This window comes from Amblyomma americanum, chromosome 3 (genome assembly GCF_052857255.1).
Source record: "Amblyomma americanum isolate KBUSLIRL-KWMA chromosome 3, ASM5285725v1, whole genome shotgun sequence".
In the NCBI taxonomy this organism is placed as follows: Eukaryota; Metazoa; Arthropoda; class Arachnida; order Ixodida; family Ixodidae; genus Amblyomma; species Amblyomma americanum.
Window position 1 is genome coordinate 132,630,545 of NC_135499.1, and position 10,674 is coordinate 132,641,218.

At 51.4% G+C, this 10,674-nt stretch overlaps 2 protein-coding genes across 2 annotated transcripts; both read left to right on the top strand.

Annotated features, from left to right (window-relative positions):
- Positions 1-5,138: 5,138 nt before the first annotated feature.
- On the top strand, positions 5,139-7,022 carry LOC144124123 (uncharacterized). Its single transcript, XM_077656785.1, has one exon. The coding sequence runs from the start codon at positions 5,139-5,141 to the stop codon at positions 7,020-7,022; it is 1,884 nt and encodes a 627-aa protein (XP_077512911.1).
- A 1,460-nt stretch (positions 7,023-8,482) lies between these two features.
- Positions 8,483-10,336, top strand: LOC144124124 (uncharacterized). Its single transcript, XM_077656786.1, has one exon. The coding sequence runs from the start codon at positions 8,516-8,518 to the stop codon at positions 10,334-10,336; it is 1,821 nt and encodes a 606-aa protein (XP_077512912.1). The 5' UTR covers positions 8,483-8,515.
- Positions 10,337-10,674: the final 338 nt, after the last annotated feature.

Genomic DNA, 10,674 nt, shown 5'->3' on the forward strand with positions numbered 1-10,674 from the left:
ATCTGGGCAAATTTCCTACACATACTGGAACTCAGCAAAAGGAAAAGGCAGCTATTGGCATTTGTTCCAGGGCTCTTGACTGGAGTTATTCCTTTCGGGACCCTGATTATACGCCTATACTCGCTGTTGAATTTCTAGCGATTCAGTTGGCCGTTCATAAGGTCCCTTGCAACGTTAGTGATGTCATTATGCTTGCTGACAGACTTTCTGTCCTGAGTGCACTCGAAGGCTCGAGGGACGCTCTTGTGGGCCGTGCCCTAATATTTCCCATTTCACCTCACGCATAAAGTGCGCTTTCATTGGATACCAGGACATTGCGGCATTGATACTAACATGATGTCTGATTTTTTAGTAAAGTCTGCCTCTTGCGGACCTGTGGTACCATTTACTCCAAACACTGTGCAAATGACAACATGCAGCCCGCTGCCAATGGCTCCTGCAACTGCATTCCTTGAGACTTGAGCCTCTCCTTGCTGCAGCGGATTTTCAACCTTTGGCTTTCCCATTGAGTGGGCGCTTATGCAGTTCACGGCAATGCGAGGTGTCTATGACCCTCTTTCGGGGCAGAATTCCACCACTAATTCTATATTTCTTCCGATCTGTGTTTTCTCTGTCAAACCTTTGTGCAGCACGTGGTGAAACCGAAACACTAGATCACTCTCCTCTCCTATTAATAATAATAATAATAATAATTGGTTTTTTGGGGAAAGGAAATGGCGCAGTATCTGTCTCATATATCGTTGGACACCTGAACCGCGCCGTAAGGGAAGGGATAGAGGAGGGAGTGAAAGAAGAAAGGAAGAAGAGGTGCCGTAGTGGAGGGCTCCGGAATAATTTCGACCACCTGGGGATCTTTAACGTGCACTGACATCGCACAGCACACGGGCGCCTTAGCGTTTTTCCTCCATAAAAACGCAGCCGCCGCGGTCGGGTTCGAACCCGGGAACTCCGGATCAGTAGTCGAGCGCCCTCTCCTATTGACGGTTTGCTTCTCAGCGAAAAGCTTATCTGCAGATTCCCCTGGCTCGATTAGGGCTTCCTCTTTCTATTTCGGTTCTTCTCTCTTTTGGGGCAAGCGCCAGGGGATATGTCCTAAAACTAGACTACAAATTGCCTGCATGATTTCACATTGGGTCTGGGAGACTCCTTTGTTAATTATGATTCAAATTTTTTTTTCAAGCATAAAAATCAATCTCCTCGACTAACTTAAAGGAGTCATTGTTTCACAATTGGTTGTCTGTATAAGGCACCTTGGCCAATCCTCCACTGTGGGTACCACTCCAACAGAGGACAACAACAACAACATGAGGCGCGATCGGCTGAGGCGATAGCATATAGTTGTTCTCGTGCAGTGGCCAGCGAAGCTGATCTGTTCGCGCCGCCGCGGGTTCGAAACCCAGTCATGGCAATTATATTTATTTTATTTCTGCATAGGCAGTTGCTATGCTAGGTTTGGCCAAGGGCACACTCCCATTGGCTACAGCCGGCGCGATGCTCCTCCGAACTTACGCAAACTTCCTGCCATTGGCCGCAACTCGCGCGACAATCCTCCACAACAGCTGCCTCCAAAACGCCTCTACTCAAAGTAGAGAGGGCGTTGTCCAAACTATAACCCCAATGCATCAGCTCAGATGTGCTAACTGGGCTAGTTCAGAATAATAATAATAATTGGTTTTTGGGGAAAGGAAATGGCGCAATATCTGTCTCATATATCGTTGGACACCTGAACCGCGTCATAATAATAATATTAATAATTGGTTTTTGGGGAAAGGAAATGGCGCAGTATCTGTCTCATATATCGTTGGACACCCGAACCGCGCCGTAAGGGAAGGGATAAAGGAGGGAGTGAAAGAAGAAAGGAAGAGGAGGTGCTGTAGTGGAGGGCTCCGGAATAATTTAGACCACCTGGGGATCTTTAACCTGCACTGACATCGCACAGCACACGGGCGCCTTAGCGTTTTTCCTCCATAAAAACGCAGCCGCCGCGGTCGGGTTCGAACCCGGGAACTCCGGATCAGTAGTCGAGCGCCCTAACCACTGAGCCACCGCGGCGGGTCCCGCGTCATAAGGGAAGGGTGAAAGGAGGGATTGAAAGAAGAAAGGAAGAAAGAGGTGCCGTAGTGGAGGGCTCCGGAATAATTTCGACCACCTGGGGATCTTTAACGTGCACTGACATCGCACAGCACACGGGCGCCTTAGCGTTTTCCTCCATAAAAACATAGCCGCCGCGGTCGGGTTCGTTTATGGAGGAAAACGCTAAGGCGCCCAAGCGCGTTTTTGTGTTTCGTGATGTTTAGTCGACTGCCCTACCCGATTAGGCAGCGTTTACGGACCCAATAACTGGCTTTTTACCTGGCAAGTCGACTCAACCCGGCCCTGTCGGATAAGTAAATGCCGCTTCTGTTTCTCAAGCGCTACCAAGCGCCAGTGCCAAGCGTGCTTGCTCCGAGGGTGTAAGTCACGGCGGCGAGGGTAAACACGTTTTCGAAATTCTAAAAGCTGCCGGTGGCTAATGCTGCCCAAGTTGGTCTGCGGTAGCGGGGATCCGCGAAACCTCGGCGTGGCGGCAATGGACGCCCTGCTTCGTATAGAGGAACGGGAGAAGGGCGTCTGATGAGGGTGGGTGACACGTCAGGTCCGCTCTGCTTCTGTGACACTATATGTGCTGCGCCCGTCGGGTTGGAGTGCAGGCGTTATGGATGCCTACTGAAGGCTGCCAGATGGGTGTCGCGTCGCGTGGAGTTCTGACGGCGCAGGTGACCAGAGCAGACCTCCGTCCACGTCACAGAACACGGAGGGAATATACTGTGGCAGTACAGTACGGATATTAAGACGAAAACATTTAATGCCTCATACTCGCTCTCGTCCGTTACATCATAGGTCACGTGACCGTGTCCGTCCATTACATACTAAGTCATGTGACCGTGTCCGTCTGTTACATCTGTATCGGCGCTGATGAAGATGAAGTTCGCGCGACCTGCCTCGCGCAGACCAGAATGCTCTCGGCAACCGGCCTGGCCAGCAACGACAACAGCCCGCTCCGCCGGCTCACCAGCCGCGGCTACCGGGAACTACAATAAATGTGGTTCACCCTTCCACACATCCTAGGTCACGTGACCTTGACACGTCACCTTGTAACTGCCTGCTGTGGCGGGTGGTGCGATCCGCCGCCAAGCAACAACTGCGTATGCGCAGTGTGACGTCACCGCTCAAATTGACATCAGTGCAATGAGTCGCAAACAGCTTTCGCCTTCCCGCAGATAAGGGATATCTAAGTGCCCCCAAAGAATTTTTTTATATTTACGGTCGGTTACAAGCTTCCAAATAAATTGGGTTTTGGGGAAAGGAAATGGCGCAGTACCTTTCTCATATATCGCTAGACACCTGAACCGCGCCGTAAGGGAAGGAATAAAGGGGTGCTGTAGTGGAGGGCTCCGGAATAATTTCGACCACCTGGGGATCTTTAACGTGCACTGACATCGCACAGCAAACGGGTGCCTTAGCGTTTGCTGTGCGATGTCAGTGCACGTTAAAGATCCCCAGGTGGTCGAAATTATTCCGGAGCCCTCCACTACCGCATCCATTTCTTCCTTTCTTATTTCAAATAAAGGCAACTAAATCAGAAAAAGAACGGAGGTAAAGAAGCCAGCAAGAACACAGCGGAAAGCGTTGCCTTCTGGCCCCCTCGAGCCTTCATAACGTACGAGACTGCTACCACCAGTGCTGCGCAAAGGTTTCACACACCACCTAGAGAGGTACGCAGGCAGCCGCGGCGGCTCAGTGGATGATGGCGCTCGGCTGCTGACCCGAAAGACGCGGGTTCAATCCTGGCCACGGCGGTCGAATTTCGATGGAGGCGAAATTCTAGATGCCCGCCCGTGTACTGTGCAATGTCAGTGCCCCCAGGTGGTCGAAATTTCAGGAGCACTTCACTATGGCGTCCCTCATAGCCTGAGTCGCTTTGGGACACTAAATCCCCATACACCGAACCAAACCAAAAGACTCTCAGATAAGGCCGATACGAAAATATGCTCGCAGGCCCACCGCGCCGACACTACGTCCACCGTGGACCCGTCGCAAAACCAAAACTTGCCACAGTCACTCTTTGCCACGCCATGTTATGCCTCTTGAAGATCGGTGACATGCAGCCCTCTGCAGCATTTAATCGAGCCTTCGATACATACGAAGTCACCGAGAACTTCAGTGGTAGCACCAGTGATAGTGCGTTGTTGTTGCGTCTGAAGAATGAAAAGTAAAGTGCACGGACCTGCCCACTGCTCAAGCTGAGCGACAATCGCTGCCAAATGCAGACAGTAGGAGAGTTGAAAGAGATGTGAGAGGAAAGACTGAAAGACAAGACGCGCGTCGCAACAACCGCGTCATCCGAAACGACGACGACGGTTTAGCAGCAGATACATCCGGTGACAAGGAGCATATTGGCGAGAGCTCCTAGATCCCAGCCCCGCAGGGAAAGGAAGTCACTATCCAGCGCTACTTGCCGCGTCTGTTAGCCCGATCTTGTGGCAGGCCCACATGCAGGAACTTTTATACTACAAACGCTCTCTCACCTTCCGGTCGGGGCGCGCGTCGCCATCGGCCAGGCGGCGAGGAATTCTCCAGAACGCACGAAGCCGTTCGTCTCCGGGGCATCACTCAAAACGCGTATGGCTGCGTTCTCTATGCCGGTCACCGACAGATTTTTCTCCGTTGATCTGGTCCCTCCTACGGCGAGAGAGGGCATGTGTTCGCGTCGTCGGCTTCTTAATGTGGGTCGATTATTGTAACAATGACACCCAATGAATACTGTGCCTCTCCTTCTTTGCTTTCATCGGCATCTTTGTTTTCTCCCTCCCTGTATTGCAACAACGTTTCCTTTTCATGGAACCTACGGATTATGTATCCTGTATCGGGCCTGTATCGTCGCAGCAGCCGCAATAGTGTCCCTGATCTAGGGGCTGTGCCTACCAACCTCGCTAAGGCCTCTTTTGAGCAGTAGTAGTTTTTTCATTCATTCATTCATTCATTCATTCATTCATTCATTCATTCATTCATTCATTCATTATTACTGTCAGCAGAAGAAGGAGAAGAAGAATAGAGGACAGCTATGGCATATTTACTGAGGTGAAGAAGAAGAAGCTATGGCAAGGTTCTACCGGCTAAGATCTAAGAAGGCTCTGCTGTTAGGCCTCTTCCTCGTTGTGTTGATGTACGAATTATTTTGGCTCGAGGTAGAACTGTTGACTCCCGTGTTCAGGAACATGACGATTCGCTACGACGACTACCTGCTGGAGACTCCCGGCTGCTCGCTGCCGCTCTACAACCCTTACCACTCGTCTATTAGAACATTATTCGCTGCAAATCCAACGTACGAAGCCATGTGTTCTGCCCGCAACGTTACCGTCCTCGTCCAGAACTTCGACAAGTTCACCTTAAACGCCGGCGCCCTCCGCCGCGCCTATAACGTCTCGCACCGGGAAACTCACTGCTACTACCGTGAGGTGCTCCGAAACGAGAGCGCTATGATTCCCGACAAAACGCCCGAACTCGGACCAATTGTGGCGCTGCCGATCGGAAAACCGCTGAGAGCAGAGTACGTACAGGTTTCCTGTAATGCGAACGGGAAGCTGCTTTTCGAGGACTACTACTTCGTCCCTCGTCCCAAGCGGCAGAAGCCCAAAGCCTCCGCGTCGAACCAAGCTCATTCGCAGAGCAGATGGATAAATGTCCTCATCCTGGGTCTGGACGCTACGTCGAGGACGAATTTCCACCGCCACATGAAGCTCACGGGTAAATTTCTAGAAGAAGAGCTGGGCGCGTTCGAGTTCCTCGCGTATAACAAGGTCGGGGACAACAGTTTCCCCAACCTGGTTCCTCTCCTTACCGGCCTGACTGGTCATGAAGTGGAGAGTCTAATCGCGCACTCCAAGGATGTCGACGCACTTCCGTTTGTGTGGAATCCGTACAAGAGGAGAGGTCACACGACCGTGTACATCGATGAAATGGCGACTTACGGGACGTTCACCTTTCCTAATCTCACCGGGTTTAGGCAAGTGCCGGCCGACTACTACCCCGTTCCAATGCTACAACTATTGGACGACATCGATTCCAGAGGGCCGTACTGCGTCGGTTCTCGCTTAAAGACAGCAGAGCTAATCAACTACCTCGGCCAAGTACTGAAGCTGAATCGCCACAAGCCTATGTTCTCGTTTATGTGGCTCGGGTACGTCACTCATGACGACATGAACGGGCTAAAGCTAATAGATGCAAAGCTCAACGTTCTCCTTCGAGAACTTTCCGCGAGCGGCGTGCTGGAGAAGACGGCGCTGTTTCTGATCAGCGACCACGGCCCTCGTACCGGTAAATTCCGAACAATCGAGTTCGGTCGCTACGAGGAGAAGAATCCGTTCTTTTTTCTGGCGCTCCCCAAACACTTTCTGAAGGAAAACCCGGGGGCTGCCGCCCGGCTCGAAGTGAACCAGCGCCGTATGGTCACCGCTTACGACTTGCACGCCACTCTGCTTGGTCTGTCCAAATTCCCAGCTCTCAGCTCGGCTGCTACGGAAAGGGGATTGAGTCTCATGGGCAGAATACCACCAGAGAGAACATGTGCCGACGCTTTTGTCCCTCCCGAGTTCTGTGCCTGCATCGGTACAAGCAGCAGTCTTAGCGACCACAAAGTTGCCTTGTCATTCGCTCACTACGCTGTGTCTTACATCAACGCCCTCGCGGAGCTACACTTTCCCGGGAGGTGCGTCGTATGGGAGCTTAACAGCGTCCAAGAGTCGTCAGTTCTTGGAGGGCGCGTGGCCGGCAAGGTGTTGCTTCGTGTTATGATCACCACGACGCCGACGGCGCACTTCGAAGTGTACGGAACTATCCGTGCCGAGTCTGCTTGGGAGAAGCGTGTGGATTTTCTCCAGAGACTCGACATATACGGCAACCAAACCAAGTGCCTGCTAAAGAGCAGGTGGATGAAGGTTTGCATGTGCAGACCCCAGATGCTAAACACATCTGGTTCTTGAGAAACTGATTTTCAGTGCCATCCTGCGATGACATTCATGTACGCAGGCCCTGATTATATCTTTCTGGGTTTGTTAGGACGTTGAATGATCAATTTGAAATTGTATTGGTAAACATGCTTTTGTCCCGTTTTCTGTGCCTTTGATGGTTACATGAATGTAAGTCAACTCCAATAGCATTATTAAAAGTTTTATTCGCAACACTTCCGGCACGCATATTTAAGGGGGCCTGAAACACCTTAGGAGAGTGCATAATTTCGCTTTGTGTTGCCATGAATACCTGAACAATATAGTACACCTCTCGCGGCAGAGAACCTATTATCGCTCGGGAAAGTTGGCAAGCCCCTTCCGGCGACTTTTTGAAACTTTCGCTCGCCTCCGTAGCGTGCGTCTGCTTATGTCGATTAAGATGTCTATTAATTCTTTCAGGCGTTACTGGCGGGTGAATGTTAGCGGAGGTGAGTGGGTGGCCTTTTTGCAGGTTGGAGGTGGGCTGCGGACGTAGGACGAGCGAGGCAGTGGTGAATGGGCTGCAGCCCTTTATTTTGGGCTGAGGGGGGTGGGAGGTGGCTAGTGGCAGGTGCCTCTTTAAATTGTTCTCTAAAGTATAAATCATCTCAGCAAAAACCACCGACTTTGTCATCTGCAGTACCACCGCTTGTGGAGTTGATAATTCAGCCATACTACAGTGGTGTGCATCGATTGACAGAGTGTACATTAAGCTTGCCAATGGTGCCTACATTGTGCAGTTTGAACGAGGACAACGCGCAGAATGTTGGTGAAAACGTAGCCTAAAATAGAGAATTCGCTCTGCCGGAGCTCAGGTGACCCCTTCAATTTTTACACGAGAGAAAATGGCACGATACATACCTCATCTTCTTTCTACGCTGAACTCAAGCGCGCGTGTCCCGGATGCGAGGAAGAAAAGGTGAAACTGTCTTCAGATAACGCCTCCGCTGCGCTGTTGTTTTCACTCTACGAAGGGCCTCATCCGCGCGTGGCAATACGTACACGGTGCAATCTATCATCCAGAAAATGATATAGAAAAAACGACTAGAACATATTACTTCCCACAGAAAAAAGAGCAATTAAAAGTCTATCATTTCTGGTGAAAAGAATTACTCAACAATAGCAGAATTATTCTACTCTCTGTTGAAAAAAATGTTTTTACCTAAATATGAAGAAAGAAGCACTCGTATTTTACCCCCACCCACGCCTCCTCCCCTCCAAAAAAAAATGTAAAGCGAAGGGGCGTAATTATACCTTATCTTCTGGCGACAGGGTAAGCTATCCGGCAGATACTGGTTTAACACCCTACACTTCCTCCTCTGTGTGCCTCGATAGTGTCCACCTTCCAAAGCGCCAGCAGATTATGTCTCGGTTATTGATTTTAAGGAAAGGGAAAGGAGAAAGAAGAAGAGCCGTTGGCCATGGGAAGGTCCTCCAGGCTGAGAACTAAGAGGTCTTTGTTGTTCACCTTAATCCTCTTTGTGTCTATGTACAAGGTCTTCTGGTTCGAAGTGGAATTCTTGACACCCGTGTTCAGGAACATGACGATTCACCACGAAGGCTTCTTACTGGAGACTCCCGGCTGCTCATTGCCCCTCTACAATCCCTACCATTACGCTATCAGAAGTCTCTTCACTGAAGATCCCCCGCACGAGGCCATCTGCGCCAGCCGCAATCTCACCGTCCTCGCCCAGAATATCGACAGGTTCACGTTGGACGCCGGTGCTCTCCGTCGCGGCTACAATGCCACGCGCGAAAAAATCGTCTGCCACTACCGTGAGGTGTTCCGTAACGAAAGCGCTGCAATTCCCGACACAACACCCCAACTCGGACCGGCTGCGCCGCTACCTTTCGGAGGACCTGTCAAAGCAGAGTACGTACAGGTTTCTTGTAAGGAAAGCGGGAAGCTACTTTTCGTGGACTACTTCTTCATCCCCCGAACGAAGCGACAAAAGCCCAAACCCTCAGCGTCGAATGAAGCCCGCTCGCAAAGCAGATGGATGAACGTTCTAATTCTGGGCATAGACTCGACTTCAAGGATGAATTTCCATCGTCATATGAAGCATACGCGTAGGTACTTGGAGGAAGAGCTGGGCGCATTCGAGTTTGTCGCGTTTAACAAGGCTGGTGACAACAGTTTCCCCAACCTGGCTCCTCTCCTGACCGGACTACCCGGTCCTGAGGCGGAGAGTTTAATGGCGCGCTCAGAGAAGGCCGACGACCTTCCGTTTGTTTGGAATTCGTACAAGAGGAGGGGTTACACGACCCTGTACATCGACGAAATGCCGCAATATGGACCCTTCACCTATCCGAATTATACCGGCTTCAAGCGAGTGCCGGCCGACTATTACCCCATTTCTATCTTACGTCTTTTGGACGACAGCGATTCTAGCGCGCGATTCTGCGTCGGCTCTCGCTTAAAGTCAACAGAGCTGATCACCTACCTGGCCCAAGTATTGAAGATGAATCGCCACATACCAATGTTTTCGTTTGTGTGGCTTGCGCACCTCACTCACGACCACATGAATGGGCTGAAGCTGATGGACGCCGAAATCGAGGCCTTCCTCCGAGAACTTTCCGCGTGCGGCGTCCTTGAGAAGACGGCACTGTTTTTCATCAGCGACCACGGCCCTCGAATCGGTCCGTTCAGATCGGTCGAGTTCGGTCGCTACGAGGACAGGAATCCCTTCTGTTTCTTGGCGCTCCCCAAACACTTTCTGGCGGAACACCCACGGACTGCCGCCCAGCTCGAAGTGAACCAGCGTCGCTTGGTCACCGCTTACGACTTGCACGCCACTCTGCTCGGTCTGTCCAAGTTTCCAGCTCTCAGCACGGCTTCCACGGAAAGGGGATTGAGTCTCATGGGCAGAATACCACCAGAAAGGACGTGTGGCGATGCTTTCGTCGCTCCCGAGTTCTGCGCTTGCATCGGTACAAGCAGCAGTCTTAGCGACCAAAAAGTTGCTTTGTCATTCGCTCACTACGCCTTGTCCTACATCAACGCCCTCGCGGAGCTACACTTTCCCGGGAGGTGCGTCGTATGGCAGCTGAACAGCGTCCAAGAGTCGTCCGTTCTTGGAGGGCGCGTGGCCGGCAAGGTCCTGCTGCGTGTCCTGATGACCACGACGCCGACGGCACACTTCGAAGTGTACGGAACTATCCGTGCCGAGTCTGCTTGGGAGAAGCGTGTGGATTTTCTCCAGAGACTAGACTGGTACAGCAACCAAACGAAATGCCTGCCAAATAGCACGTGGCAGAAGATATGCGTGTGCAGATCCCAAATGGTGAACGCGTCATCCGGCTCGTGAGAATCGGAAACTTCATTCGCGGCCAGCGTATGGAAACCGTTCCACAAGGAACATTTGCCTGTAACACTACAGCGTACTCCTGCAGATATTGGCCACACGTACGCGTTGCTTATAACTGCATGACTTTATTGTTTATGATAACCTAAACATGGGAGGTGCCTTAATATCTGGTTTTACTGTAAATAAAATATCCAATGAGATGGAAAATATTTTTTGAAGCCAGTACAAACGCCCAGCGAAAACTTACACGAACGCTAAGGCCCGCGCCGCGGTGGCTCAGTGGTTATGGCGCTCGGCTACTGATCCGGAGTTCCCGGGCTCGAATCCGACCGCGGCGG